A 16241-nucleotide genomic window follows, 5' to 3' on the forward strand; every position below is an offset into this window, starting at 1 on the left:
TTAAACTAGATTACCGATGAAAGTAATTAAACTAGATTACCGATGAAAGATAATTAAACTAGATTACCGATGAAAGATAATTAAACTAGATTACCGATGAAAGATAATTAAACTAGATTACCGATGAAAGATAATTAAACTAGATCACCGATGAAAGATAATTAAACTAGATCACCGATGAATGGTAATTAAACTGGATTACCGATGAATGGTAATTAAACTAGTTTACCGATGAATGGTAATTAAACTGGATTACCGATGAATGGTAATTAAACTAGTTTACCGATGAATGATAATTAAACTGGATTACCGATGAATGGTAATGAAACTTGTTTGCCGATGAATGGTAATTAAACTAGATTACCGATGAATGGTAATGAAACTAGTTTGCCGATGAATGGTAATTAAACTAGATTATCGATGAATGGTAATTAAACTAGATTACCGATGAAAGGTAATTAAACTAGAATACCGATGAAAGGTAATTAAAATGGATTACCGATGATAGGTAAAATAGATTACCCATGAAAGGTAATAAAACTAGATTACCCATGTCGACCCATGATCATAAAACATTTAATATTAAAAAATTCTTATCACAGTTTTTTTCACCAAAATTTCATTTGCCGAAAATATTTTTCAACATTATTTAAACAAGTATTTTGCTCATAATAATAGTTCTAGAAAACAAGTTGGGAAAACCAAAATTTTACCTCTCCGTGTCGAGAAGATTATATAACCTTAAGTATCCAATGAAAACGTCGACCTTTTTGCCCTCATCCTTTCCCGCGCTTTGCGCTTCCGCATTTCATCCTTACTCTCAACATTATCTTCCTTCATTTTACATACAAAAATCAAATACTCACAAAAAGAAGTGGCAAAAACCTGCTGGCTTTTTAATAATAATAATCTAAGCTTTTGACTATGAAGGGATATCTACACTAAGCCTGTGGGTTGTTTACAGGTGGGTCCCTTTACAATGCATAGAGGGGTGGTGACTAGCCCCTATGCCACAGCTAACCTACAGCGCCCTATACTAACTATTACCGTTAACCTCTGCAAGTTTTGATGGAAAGGAGAAACCGGGTTAGACCGCGGGGGAAAACTCCTTTTAACAAGCGGGGAGAGAACTTGCAAACTCTACGCAGAAGGATTTGTTCCCAGATTTTCACCCGGTGCCACAGTCCGGGATCGATCCCGGGATCCTCTTGCTGCGAGGCGAAAGCGCTAACCGCTACGCCACCCCACACATTACAACCACTTAATTTGACTCATCCAACTTCCAAACACAAATATTTACTGGTAGATAAATTTAAAAGGTCTATTTCAACTAGGTGGGCGTATCTCATTAGATTTAAAATATATATAAACCCCAAAATTTGAAGAAAGCGGGCAAGAGGGGTACCCTTCACTTTAAACGTCAATATTAGCAAAGTTTGAGAAGATAATAGGTATAACTTTATTTTAAACGATTTAACTATTATTAATGTTAATTATTGAAGATTAAAATAATTAAAAATAATTATATTTATTTAAATATTAAAGATAAACCTCTCGTGCAAAGAGAGAGATTATCATTGCCTCCTATATCTACCAAGGCCCGTGCATGCGATATATTTCCTTCATTGCCTCCTATATCTATCAAGGCCCGTGCATTGTGATATATTTCATTCATTGCCTCCTATATCTATCAAGGCACGTGCATTATGATATATTTCATTCATTGCCTCCTATATCTATCAAGGCACGTGCATTATGATATATTTCATTCATTGCCTCCTATATCTATCAAGGCCCGTGCATTGCGATATATTTTTCAAAACAACAACAAAAATGGGAAGCTCCTCTCAGAAACAAAATAATTTCTTTTCTCTGTATATGAAATGAAAATATGGATAATATTGCGCTCCTTTAATGGTATGAATCCTTGCCTGTCTATTAATATTTTACGTAGGAGTAATACGTTTTAGCGAAGTTTAGAGAGGATAAACATAAGCGAGATTGTTTCGGAAAAAAAATACTGCTTCCACTAATGGGTTTATACTCCTTGTTACTGTTGTATAGAGTAATCATGATAAAAGCTTAAAAAATTACGAGAGGACAGACCTTTTTAGCCATATCGTAGTATACGATAGGCTCTTAGTTTGACCCGAGTCGTCGTAGTAGTAGTAGTGGCCGGGGTTGTCGCTTCGTTATCGTCAGATTTTAGCTTAAAAGGAACTTTATATTACCACAACCCACCGATAGGGGTTACTGGGCTCGGTTAGAGATTTAATTTTAATTAAAATTTTTTTGAGATCGCAGCCGGGATTCGAACCCGGGTCCCTCACGCAGAAGACGGACATTCTACCATTGAGCTATAGAGACTCGATAGAAACCCCGAGTTTTTTATTATTTATTCTTATCTCTAAAATGTCGGGATGGTGTGGGGTGGGGTACCTCTTAATCTGTGGGGTCGGAAACTTTTGAATTTTTATCTGTGGGGTCGGATACTTATGAATTTGTATGTTTGGGGTTTTTATATTTATTTTCTTTTTATGTATGTGCTAATTAAATAGATAACGATTTTCCCCGTTTCATTCTCGTTCGGTAGCTATCGTCATTTATGTTATGTTTGACTGGAACGTTTTGGCGGTTAATTCAAATGTGGGTTTAGATAGAGCTAACATAGTGTTAAAAGAGCGTTATGCGTTTGATCATTTTAGCATTGCTAAAGGTAATTCGAGGGGATAATCACTAAATTGCGTAATCACTATAACTAAACTTTCTCTTTCAAAAGTTTCTGGGCATAAGTCCTTGTTAGAAATTTATAAGATGCGATAAGTGTGCATCGGCATAAGTCTATGTTGTAAACTCATCGAGGGGATTATCACTAAAAACTATCTGTTCTTCGATTCGCCGGAATATTAGAATTACAGCATAAGTAAATTTATACGGTTATAATTTAATCACTGTTTAGAGTAGGGAATCGAGGGGCTATTCACTCTGATTTTATGCACGGTAAATCATTTAAGCATTGAAAAAGATAGCGCTATTCACTCATTAGGGTAGGGTATAGAGGGGCTATTCACTCGTACGATATGGCTACTATTACGAGCCCTTGGGCCGTCTTGTTTATCCTCTTGTTATAGTCTTAATAAGAATATAAAACATTTATTTTGTATCAAAGAATATTTTTTGGTGCTAAGATTGCTTTAAAAAAATCCAAACGGTTAGGCATGATGATATTTTTCAAATCTAATGAGATAACGTCCACCTAGTTGAAAATTGCCCTTTTTTATCCGCGGGAGCCATTCTTAATGAGAATTTCGATGCTAGTAGGTTGTCAATTAAACTACCGGTATATTATTGTTGTTGGAAATTGGATATTAAGTCAAATTAGGTGGTTGTAAAGAGCCAGCAGGTTTTTGCCACTTCTTTTTGTGAGTATTTGATTTTTGTATGTAAAATGAAGGAAGATAATGTTGAGAGTAAGGATGAAATGCGGAAGCGCAAAGCGCGGGAAAGGATGAGGGCAAAAAGGTCGACGTTTTCATTGGATACTTAAGGTTATATAATCTTCTCGACACGGAGAGGTAATATTTTGGTTTTCCCAACTTGTATTTGATAAGCTATCAACGATTTTCTTTACATTTTATTTTTTAATAGATCAGAATATTCAAACCTAACTGGAAATTTTAAAGAGAAAGTAAAATGCATATGCATAATATTTTTAAAATGATGCAACTATTTCATAGTAAAATATTTTCGGCAAATGAAATTTTGGTGAAAAAACTAAGATAAGAATTTTGTTCAAATATTTATGTTTTATAATCAAGTCTTCAAAAGTGAAAATTTGAGTATCTGTTACTTCAGGCAATTAATTTATAAACTTATCTCTTACTTTTTCACATCTTTGTCTGCAAAGACAGTTTTTTTTATTAATTCGGGTTAGGGACCCCGTAGTTTTTTGGTTTTTTTTAAGCAACGAAAAAACTTTTTTTGCCGTTTTAGTTATGATCATAGAATTTTATGCAAAATATTATCTAAGTTAATTTAGTCATAGGAATACGAGCAATATATTAAAAATCGAGAGCTAACATTAACCGAAAACTGATACAAATCCAAAATTTAAGATTTTACGTAAACGTGAAAAAAAGACCACTTTTGGAACTCTCCCGCCAAGCCTTCTTCTACCCCCTCCTCCTATACATTTTTTTTGGTAGAGACTAGTGGCAAGAGGAAACGATAATAGTGGGAACATTTTGATTGGACAATACTACCTGACGTCACTCCGCTCGTGAAAAACAACCCTCTCAGAAATATTTTTGGCGCCAAGTCCGTAGAGAGCTGCATTTCAGTTCAAACGTTACATTTCCATACCATTTTTGTTCATATTTTTGTTTACCAATTCCACCAGAAGTGTATAATACTTCTCTTCTATTATCCCCTTCTGATTCCACTCATAGATTTCATCAACTTCCCCATTAGTTACCGATCCGTCGTTTCCAAATACGAACCATTCCCATTCCCAATTAAGAAACGTTATTTCATTTCCAACCATTACCGAAATGAACAAAAGAATTTCCATTCCGTAGTGTTCGAAAGAATATAACGCTTGAGGTTGTGAAATCGCAACTTCACATTATGAACCTTTTTTTTGGTTTAAACTTTTAGTTATGGCCTTCTGCCACCTTTAGTTATGGCCTTCTGCCAATTTCATTTTCTCTGTACTCAAAAATTTGTAAGACTACGTTGTTTACGCCAAAGAGCCCAAAAAACCCAAGACGTCACTGAAACGTGTAGAAAGACGTCACCAAACACCCCCCGAAACTGCACTGTAAGCTTACCTATGCCCCTTTCTACCTAAGCCCTTTAGACCACCCTGAAAAAAGGAGAGAGCTAGGACTCGAGGAGAAAAAAAGAGTCACTCGTTTTTGGTATCTCGCTAAGGATACACGCTTCGCTTTCGGACCCCCTAGTCTGATTTTTCGTTAGTAACCCCTTCGGCCCCTCGCTTTAGCCGAACGCTAACCCTAAAACCCTCGCTACCACCGCAATACGTTCGCTAACCCTAAAACCCTCGCTACCACCGCAATACGTTCGCTAACCCTAAAACGCTCGCTATCACCGCAATATGTTAAAAATCAGTTTAACCTCCCTTTGGCGTTTATAACTTAGTAAAGTGTTTTATTTAATTATTTCCGTTTATCAATAAATAAGTTTTTATTTCGTTTCATCAAAATAAGTCTGTTTATTCGCTTATAACAACTACGCGGCTACTGATTACGAACCAGCTACATGAGACCTTTAGATATTCAGTAAAACCCCCACAAGGGAGGTAACATTTTGGTGCCGAAACCCGGGAATTAATTAGTGACGCGCAGTACAAAGACTTTCGCGATGGATCAGCTTACACGACTCAAAGCTAAACGGACTGCGACGAAACAATCGGCAACACGCGCCAAAAACAATTTGGAAGTCGAACTAAAGAAAAAAGATCCAGATTTCGCCGCTGTACAAGCATATCTGGATGTTCTACAAAGTAAGGAACTTGTACTTGTAAATATCAATGAGGCTATGGAACCGCTGTTCACCGCAGCAGATGAACTCGAAAAAGACCATCAGCAATCGCTCGATTACATTGACGATTTAATAGTAACCCAAGCTAGAGGTCGCCAAGCTATAGATTTAAACAAACAAACTGCAATCGCGTCAGCCGCAGCGGCGGTTTTAACTACGCCCAACCCAAGTACATCGACGCAAAGTTCCTCATCTTCAACGGTAAGCTCACCGTATACAGGTACCGGAGCAACAAACACGCCTACAGTAGCTACGAATCCCCAAAATCAACAGTCTACGGGGCTACCTAACACGTCAGTCATCTCTCAAGCTCAAGTCGGTAACGCTTATACAGCATCGTTCCAACACGGCGCCACTCCTACCGTGAGACTTCCCAAATTGGAAATTCGCCGCTATTCGGGATTAATAGAGGAATGGCAAGACTTCTGGGCACATTACCAAAGCGCCATTCACAACAACCCGACGCTGTCAAAAACTGACAAATTCACCTACTTACGATCATATCTAGAAGGTGAAGCTTTACTCTCATTGAAAGGTTTAAGCCTTTCCGACGCTAATTACGACTCCGCTATAATTAACCTTCAAAACCGGTTTGGCCGACAAGAAGTTATTGTAAATGAACACATGTTCGCTCTACTTCATCTTCCCGCGGTAAAGAAATCTAACGACGTTCAAGGATTAAGGAGACTGTATGACACCTGCATGACTCACATTAGAAGCCTGGAAGATCTGCAAATCGTTGTTCAAACGTACGGAAGTTTACTCTGCCCTATAATCACTCAATGTCTCCCTGAAGATATTACCCTCGCCTTTAGCCGGCAATACGCTAATTCACTACAAATCAGCGAGCTAATGGATTTTTTACAACGAGAAATATCCAGCCGGGAACGTGCTTCAGCACTCACAAGATCAGCCGCGCCTGAATCTGATCGAAAACACGCAGTTCAAGAAAGAAGACCGCCAGAGAGATTTTATTCGCAACGAGATAATCGCAAGACAAAACCGCTACACGGAGCAGCCGCCCTCTCTGTTAACGCCTATCAGAGGGTTTGCCTTTACTGCTCCCAAAGCGAGCATACAACCACGCAATGTACTAAACTAACTGTACCTGAAATGAAAGATGTTCTACTCAGACGGAAACGCTGTTTCGTCTGTTTACGGGAAAATCACCCGTCGAGAAATTGCATGTCCCGCTTTCAAACATGCAAAAAATGTCAAGGACGCCATCACTCTAGCATTTGCGACCAACTCGAGGACCAACGCACCGCCCCTAATCCAGCGAGCTCAGAAGCAGTTAATCAAGTAGCACAAATGACCGCTGGTGTCTCCAAACAAGATTCGACATACGTTTTCCTTCAGACGGCTGTAGCCACTGCTAAACGTCCAAATAAGGAAGAAGGAAAAAATGTCCGATGTCTCCTTGACACGGGGAGTCACGTGACCTTTATAAAGGAAAGCGTTTCGCGAGCGCTAAATCTACCAATTATCAGTGAAGACGTACTGGAGACAAATAATTTTGGAAACTCAACGCCGCAAAGAGTACTGAGACGAAGAGTACAAATAGAACTCGTGAGCCGCCACAACTCCGAGAGTAAGGTTCTCTTAGAAGCCTACGAAACGCCCACTATCTGCGGAGCGGTTTTCTCAGTGCCTGGAATGGAGATCGCGGAAGAGTTTCAAAAAAGGAATCTGCTGATGGCTGACACGGCTACCGTAGAAGTTGGAACTCAAGAACCTTACGCTATCGAGGTTCTAATAAGAGCAAACTACCTCTGGGCCGTTGCGAGCGGCAAAGTCGAGAGGTTAAGCCCCACGCTCATCGCTATGGATACAGTTTTTGGTTGGACTCTTCAGGGACCCGCTTCCGTCGCTTCGCTTGGTGTTGGGCTTAATGCCATCACTATCATGCACGTAAATACAACCGTTATCCCTGAAGAAGACGCCGTTTCCGACCAGCTCCGCAAGTTCTGGGAACTTGAATCCTTTGGAATCAAAGACTCCGACGAGGATGAAGAAAGGGGAAAACAAATACTCGGAAAGTTCTCAAAAACAACAAGTTTCAATAACGGCCGCTATACCGTTGCGTTACCATTCAAGTCAGGAGATCATCAGCTAGGAGACAATTTTTCCGTCGCGAAAAAACGCACCCTAAATCTACTTAACAAACTTCGAGGAGATCCCGTTAGGTTCCAAGAATACAACGCAATCATCAAAGAGCAACTCGACACCGGAGTCGCTGAACGAGTAGATCCTTCACAGAAAACTGGCTACCCGATTTATTACTTCCCGCACCGCTCCGTCACGAGAGAAGCTAGCACCTCGACCCGAACACGCATAGTCAACGACGCGTCATCACACGCTCTCGGAGTATCAAGCCTCAACTCCTGCCTAGAAGCAGGACCCAATCTGAACCCCGAGTTATTGGACATTTTACTGCGCTTCCGCGAAAAGAAAGTAGCCTTTACCGCCGACATTACTAAAGCCTTCCTGCAAATAGAGATTCAACCAGAGGATCGAGACGCGCTACGGTTTTTGTGGGTAAATGTCGATGACCCGTACGTACCTCAAGATCTCGGCATCTATCGAATGACACGAGTACCCTTCGGGGCAACTTCAAGTCCCTTTTTATTGGCCGCAACCATCCGCTTACATGCCCAGAAGTACAAAGAAGCCTACCCTGAGGCAAGTCAACTACTAAACGATTCTATGTACGTGGACGACCTGGTCTCTAATGCAGACTCAGAAAAGGAGGCTCTTGATCTAATCACCAACACGATAACACTATTAAAAGAAGCTAGCATGACGCTGACAAAATGGCAGACTAATTCGCCCCAGCTAAAAGAAATTTTGACCGCTAAAAACTTAACAACGATGCCACCCGCTCTTAAAACTTCATTTGCACCCACCAAAGTTCTTGGACTCGCTTGGGACAATGTAAATGACGTATTTACTTTTGTCATTGACGATCTGCTTGATTTCATTAAGGATCGGAAGAACACAAAAAGATGGGTCCTGAAATCAGTAGCAAAAGTTTTTGACCCGCTTGGCTTCATTTCGCCCTTCACGGTACGAGCCAAGATACTTTTCCAACAACTTTGGGAAAAGGGGCTCTCCTGGGACGAGGAGCTCCCGGATGAAGAAAACGGAATTTTTGAAGACTGGTGCTGCGAGTTAAGAAATCTTCAGGAAATTGCCATTCCTCGTCACTACTTTAACGAAGCCGTCGATCTCGATCCAGAAAGCCTGGAACTACATTGCTTTTCGGACGCTAGCCCGAAGGCCTACGCTGCCGTAGTGTATTTCAAATACCGTAACAAGGAGGAACACTACGCTTCTACACTCGTAACGTCAAAATCACGCGTAGCTCCCTTAAAAAAGCTGACGCTCCCTCGCCTCGAATTAATGGGAGCCCTTCTTGCCGCGCAGCTGGTCAAACATCTGATGATTCAATTGAAAATCAAACCCAAGAAGACCTTGATGTGGAGCGACTCTAAAATCGCTCTGGGGTGGATAAAAGGAAGGGCCGACCGCTGGAAGCCATTCGTCTCTAATCGCGTAAGAGAAATCCAATCAGTTTCTGACCCCATACTTTGGCATCATTGCAAAGGATCGGAAAATCCCGCTGACCGTCCAACGCGTGGAAGCAACATGGCTGAACTAGCCAAGGATTCCTTCTGGTGGCATGGGCCACGCTGGCTTACCGAAACTGAAACCTGCTCAAAGACCGATCCCCCCTCAGAACCTGATTTCGAACCCGTCCTAGACGAGTTACGAACCACCACACTCACATTGTCTGTGACGAGCCCGCCAAGAGAATCGCCGATAAACCTCAACGCTTTTAACTCTTTGACAAAGCTCTATCGTCTCACGGCCTGGATTCTACGCTACCAGCAGAACTTGAGATTCAAAGACCGAAGACGCAGCGGAGAACTAACCGCTAATGAGATTCTCCAAGCCGAAATCTACTGGATTCGCCATACCCAGAAAGATCAGTTTCAACAGGAAGTAGAGCTACTCGCTAAAGAACAGAAGATTCAAAATGATTCTAAAATCTTAACTCTACATCCGTACTTAGACTCGGACGGACTTTTACGGGTAAACGGACGCTTGAAAGGAAGCGGTCTGACGTACGCGGAACGTCACCCCTGGGTTCTCGCGCCGAAACACCCTTTCACAAAGCTTCTCGTAATCAACGCGCATGAAAAGGTTATGCACGCCGGAGTAATAATAACAACCGCCGCTTTGCGGGAAAAGTTCTGGGTGACCAAGTCACGTGCATACGTTATCTCAGTAATTAAAAATTGCAACATTTGCCATTACTTCAAAGTACGAGCATCGGACGCGGTAATGGCCCCTCTGCCCGAATTTCGGTCTACCGAAACACCCGCTTTCGAAAGTTGCGGGCTGGATTTCGCCGGTCCACTCTTCACGCGAGAAGAGAAAAAATGTTACGTCGCGCTCTTCACCTGCGCCGTCACGCGAGCTGTGCATCTGGAGCTCGTGCCCGATATGACTACAGATACTTTCCTACTTGCCTTCCGAAGATTCGTTTCGCGTCGTGGTATGATAAAACACCTCTACTCAGATAACGCTAAGACTTTTAAACGCGCTAATACGGAACTTAATGACTTATGGAAAAACTTAGCTAGCCCTCAAATTTCGCGGTACTTCGCTAATCAACAAATTCACTGGACGTTCATCGCTGATCGCGCCGCATGGTGGGGCGGATTTTGGGAGAGGTTAGTCGGATCAGTCAAGAGCGCCTTACGCAAAACCATCGGACGAGCTAAACTATCCTTTGACGAAATTGCCACAACTCTAACGGAAGCGGAAGCCTGCATTAACTCCCGTCCAATCACGTTCACCTCTGAAGATGTCCACGAGCCAGCACCGATTACCCCAAACCATTTCCTCCTAGGCGCAAGGATGACCAGTCTACCGTCCCGAACGTTTCCTAAGATCAACGAACTTCCCGCAAGTAGAAAGGAGCTGACACGACGCCTACGTTATCGCCAAACCATAATCGATGGATTATGGAAACGCTGGAGAGCAGAATACCTTCTGCAACTCAGATCAGCCCATCATAGAACAAAAAACAACCCTTCAACGCCAATTAAACCCGGAGACGTAGTCCTCATCGGGGAAGAAAAGAAGCCTCGTCTCACCTGGGATCTAGGTGTAATAGACGAAGTATTTCCGGGACGCGACGGAAATGTTCGAGCATGTATGGTGAGACTATCTGGTGGAACCAAGCTTAGAAGACCTATTCAGCTTCTATATCGTTTAGAAATTTAACACAGAAAACTTTAAAACGATAAGTGACCTTTTTTTTTGGATTGAACAAAAGTTCAATCGCGGGGGAGCCTGTGAAATCGCAACTTCACATTATGAACCTTTTTTTTGGTTTAAACTTTTAGTTATGGCCTTCTGCCACCTTTAGTTATGGCCTTCAGCCAATTTCATTTTCTCTGTACTCAAAAATTTGTAAGACTACGTTGTTTACGCCAAAGAGCCCAAAAAACCCAAGACGTCACTGAAACGTGTAGAAAGACGTCACCAAACACCCCCCGAAACTGCACTGTAAGCTTACCTACGCCCCTTTCTACCTAAGCCCTTTAGACCACCCTGAAAAAAGGAGAGAGCTAGGACTCGAGGAGAAAAAAAGAGTCACTCGTTTTTGGTATCTCGCTAAGGATACACGCTTCGCTTTCGGACCCCCTAGTCTGATTTTTCGTTAGTAACCCCTTCGGCCCCTCGCTTTAGCCGAACGCTAACCCTAAAACCCTCGCTACCACCGCAATACGTTCGCTAACCCTAAAACCCTCGCTACCACCGCAATACGTTCGCTAACCCTAAAACGCTCGCTATCACCGCAATATGTTAAAAATCAGTTTAACCTCCCTTTGGCGTTTATAACTTAGTAAAGTGTTTTATTTAATTATTTCCGTTTATCAATAAATAAGTTTTTATTTCGTTTCATCAAAATAAGTCTGTTTATTCGCTTATAACAACTACGCGGCTACTGATTACGAACCAGCTACATGAGACCTTTAGATATTCAGTAAAACCCCCACAAGGGAGGTAACAGAGGTTCTTGGTTTGGCCCAAAATTACCACTGAAATACCGGTTCTTCATCGGGAATTTTAGTAAAAATAAGGGGGCTGAAGAAATGTAGAAAAATCAGAATGGCATGAGGGACTCTTGCTCGCCCGTTGCCAAGCAGCGTAAGTCACTTCCCAAAATATTTATTCCGACAATTTGGCGCGAAAACGTACAATGGACTGATTGACAGCTATAATAGCCGTGAATCTCGTGTGCTAAAGTAATAGGAGGATGAGCTAGAAGACGGTACTGTTAGCTTAGTTAGCAACTAGGCTACAATAAACTGAGATGAGTAGTAGTGGCACCTATGTTATATTGCCATATATAATAATACAGTCAAAGGCAGTGAGCTGCCATTACTCAGTGGCAAAAACCTTTTTAAGTCTTTTTAGAAATTTTGGATTTTCCATAGAAAATAGGTTCTATCCATTTACCAACCATTTCCAAACTAAAATGTATATCAATTTAACCACTAGAGGTGTTTTCCATCCATTCCCGATCCAAATATGAGATATTACTATAAAAACCATCCATTCGTACGGTTTTAACCACGGTAAATGGAAATTTACCGTTTCCATGCAGCTCTTTAGAAGCCCAGCTAGAAACCGTTACATCTCAGTACTTCGAGGGGGGGGGGTATTAAGAAAGTTTTCCGGTGCTTCAGTCAGCCATTCAAGCTAACTGTATAACTATCTTCTGTAGCGATTCCCTCCGTTTTGCCATACATTACTTGTCGTATCATTTCTGGGTCGTGGATGATTGGAGCGACTTTCATTCTCTTTTTCTTGGGTTGTTTCATGCGTACTGAGTTCACGACGGAAAGTTACTATCGCATCGACTCCGTCTCGGACTTGATCAAATCGGGAATTCCACCTGTAATGTTCAAAGGTACCACTGATGTCGCGTATCTTGAAAACTTGGTAAATAGCTAACCTTGTTTGAATCCGGCTTTCTATTTTTCCGAATTAACTGTTGCGTATCTATAGGCAAAACATGACCCAGTTGTTAAGCAATGGCTAAACGCACTCGATCGGAAGAAAATGTATTTCGGCCAGGATTCGGATTCGGTGTCAAATGATACCTACATTGCTGTTTTCTCTGGAAAGAAAGCATTGATCCATCAGGAGACCGAAGTGTCTGAATTCATGAGGTCACCCGAACGTAAGAAGTTCTTGATGGACAAAGGAGGCCTTCACTTTTCTAAAGATAGTGTTACTTATCAATACCAACACTTCATTTTCAACACCTCTTGGATGAGAAAAAGTCCCCAAATCCAAAAAAATATCCAACTGAGGTGAGAATGAACTTTATCTTAGAAGATTAACAGTCTCGACGAATGTTATACCGCACTGTGTCACCATTATTCGAAGGCTTAGTGGAGTAGTCAATTTCGCCCCTCAAATATGGAGACACGTAGTGTCATCGCAGCCGAGCCATGCTTTAATAGTTTTGGCAAATGTTCTCTTGCAGCGTGGCACCTTTATTCGAAATGCAAGTTTTCAAATATCAAGACTTAGAATTGCTTTACTCCATTGAACGGGTCACTTGGAAGAGACCGTTAAAAAGCACGGAGGCCTTGGACCTGAGTAGCGTCAGTGTCCCATTCTACTTATTACTCACTCTGCTGTCAGCAACAGTGCCCGTTGTCATAACCGAAATAATCTTCAGCCAATATGCTTAAACGATGAAAATGAATTAGGTTATGACATGAAATCGAAATCCTCGAAAAATGTTAAAATTTTCAATTTTGAAGACATGATTATAAATCATCAATTATTTGAAATAATTACTTATCTTTGTTTTTCCATCTAAACACTTTCTGCTGAAAATCCGCCATTTTCCTTAAATTTGTGGATTGTTTAATTGTAAAAAGCTGGTCGAGAATTAATTTTATTATCCCTTATTTAAATTAACAGTGATATCTACTTTCAAATAACAAACTGAAACTCCTTAAGATTAAATTTTCACAATTCCAAGAATTTAAAATTATCAAAGCATAATATTAGTCGAAATTACTATCCCTTCAAATACCCTGAGAAGCCCAAGCTCTTCCTAGAACTAAAACTGAGAGAAGTGGATTTTAAATAATCTTGGTATAATACGCGATTTTTTCAAATAATTTATGTCTAATAATTGTGTCTTTAAAAATGAATATTTGAATATCTGTTACTACAGCTAATAGATTTTGCCCAGTTATCTTTTACGTTTTCATTAATTGCAGAGGTGTAAGTATAGTAAGTCAGTTTTTAATTTTAACATTCATTATACATCTGGCATACATGGATATTGTGGTTAGGTAATCTATAGATTTCCCAGAAAGATCCTCTCATTAAATCGTTTTTGCCATATTAAAGGGATACAATCAATTTTTTGTGTTACTAATGAAAAGCTAGCGATGTACGGGATTGCCTCCCATTTTTTAAGTGTTAGTAGTTTTTGGTAAGCGCCATCTAGTGAGCGAATTCTGTACATGCGATTTCCACTCCATTAAATCCCTATTACTACTTTTACAGCCAAGAACGGAACATGTTCTACCCTAACTTGCCATTCTTACTTTTCAAAACTTACTAATTACAAATGAGAATTAAAAAATATGTTCAAATCACAGCATTCACCGCGCCAAAGGATTTCAGACGATGGTTTTGAACTTCCTGCTTTTGAACGCTAGATGGCTTTAAACACTGCTAGATGGCGGTAGCAAAAACTACTAAAACGCAATGGCAGCCTCCCTGGAATTTGCCTTGTAAACGACGTATAAAATCATTTATAACTTAAATTGCGATTTCAAAATAGTTTTCGGCGCCGCTCTGATCACTGCTCCCCCTTGTACTGAACGACACAAACTAGAGTGAAACCTCCACACTACCCTACACTCATTTGGAGATACAGTAGACTTACACTTAAAGTGGTTTTACTATTTTACACTATCGCCAAATAAATAATTTACATTTCGATATTGATGCTTTGAAAGCTTTAAAGGAATGTAATAGTTTCAATGTGATTTTGGTGTTCAAAGTAAGAGCTTTCTATGTTTTATTAGAAAAAAATTGTTAAAACTTAGATTAGGGCCAATAGGCTAAAATAAGCCCAATGGTACTGATCCGTTGGACCGAATTCCCTTTCGACCGCAAGATAACATCGCCTATTAAGTTTTATTGAATGGGATCGTTTTATTTTTGCACGCGACATCTAGATGGCGTTTGCAAAAATGGTACTCTATACGGAAAATTTGAAGAGGGGAAAGCCACTCTTTAATTAAACATTTCTGAGGGTGTACGATGGGAAGCGTATTACGCGGTATAACGCGGAAATGCACTCGGGGATTACTTTTTACAATTTTAAATTCCATATTAGAACGGATTGTAGGCATATCGCCCGATTTTACGGCATTAAAGCCTCCAAAGAGGTAATACCGGGGGAATACGCTAGTGCCTGATCCCTCGAAAGACGTTCGGTGCTCGCGTCGTGTGGTTTTGCTGACATTCGCCTTGGTGTATCGCTATCACGGCGATTCGATATTATCAAAAACGGATTTATGGGATAAGAACGTCGGAGTTAGCGAATTCACTCCCCATCCTCGCATACTTTATTGAGAAACTTCGTCTGCTTATATTTTGACTCCACCCACAAATTCTGTATATAGCTATTTCTAGAGATCGAATTTGTGGGTGGAGTCAAAATATAAGCAGACGAAGTTTCTCAATAAAGTATGCGAGGATGGTACTAGAGGCTAAAGCTACGATCCGACGTTCTTATCCCATAAATCCGTTTTTGATATTATGTACTGTGGGTCCCTTACACGGGAAACTTTATTATGCACGGAGAACCTCGCATATATATTCTTTGACGATTGAACAGCGGGTGAGCGGCCGCAGTGATTATTTTAGTGTTGTTTACCTTTCAAAACTGTGTGGTTCAGTAAGCAAATACTTAGAGCCGAATATCAAATATTAACTAAATTTCTTACTTAGATTTAAATATTAATTTTTGAAGCTAAGTATAATTTTTGTAAACACTGCGATTAATTGTATTATTTACAAAACATTGTGATTAATTGTTTTGTTTATTAAACATTGTGATTAATGGTTTATATACTAAACATTGTTATTAATTTTTTATTTACTGAACATCTCGATTAGTTTGGTTAATGCTAACGGTGCTTAGAGCCAATTCAATTATGGACGTTATTATTAGTGTTGTTTAAATACCAAACACTGCGATTAATTGTATTATTTACTAAACATTGTGATTAATGGTTTATTTACTAAACATTGTGATTAATGGTTTATTTACTGAACATTGTGATTAGTTTGATTAATTGTTTATTTACTGAACATTGTGATTAGTTTGATTAATGCTAACGGTGTTAGTTAATATTAGTGTTGTTTGCACACTAAACACTGCAATTAATTATATTAATTACTAAACATTGTGATTAATTGTTTATTTGCTAAACATTGTGATTAATGGTTTATTTACTAAACATTGAGATAAATGGTTTATTTACTAAACACTGTGATTAATGGTTTATTTACTAAACATTGTGATTAATGGTTTATTTACTAAACATTGTGAT

At 39.9% G+C, this 16241-nt stretch overlaps 1 protein-coding gene across 1 annotated transcript in view; it reads left to right on the forward strand.

Moving 5' to 3' along the window:
* Positions 1-16184, forward strand: part of LOC149718685 (uncharacterized) — a 30109-nt gene extending 13925 nt beyond the window's left edge. Inside the window, exons 7-9 of the mRNA XM_089851134.1 lie at positions 12368-12585; positions 12652-12959; positions 13136-16184. Coding sequence (XP_089707260.1) covers positions 12368-12585; positions 12652-12959; positions 13136-13346 — 737 coding nt within the window. The 3' untranslated portion in view covers positions 13347-16184. The remainder of the gene's footprint in view (positions 1-12367; positions 12586-12651; positions 12960-13135) is intronic.
* Positions 16185-16241: the final 57 nt, after the last annotated feature.

The sequence above is a fragment of the Phalangium opilio genome, unplaced genomic scaffold (genome assembly GCF_054372755.1).
Source record: "Phalangium opilio isolate 3A_F unplaced genomic scaffold, DU_Popi_V2 ptg000002l_1, whole genome shotgun sequence".
NCBI lineage: Eukaryota > Metazoa > Arthropoda > Arachnida > Opiliones > Phalangiidae > Phalangium > Phalangium opilio.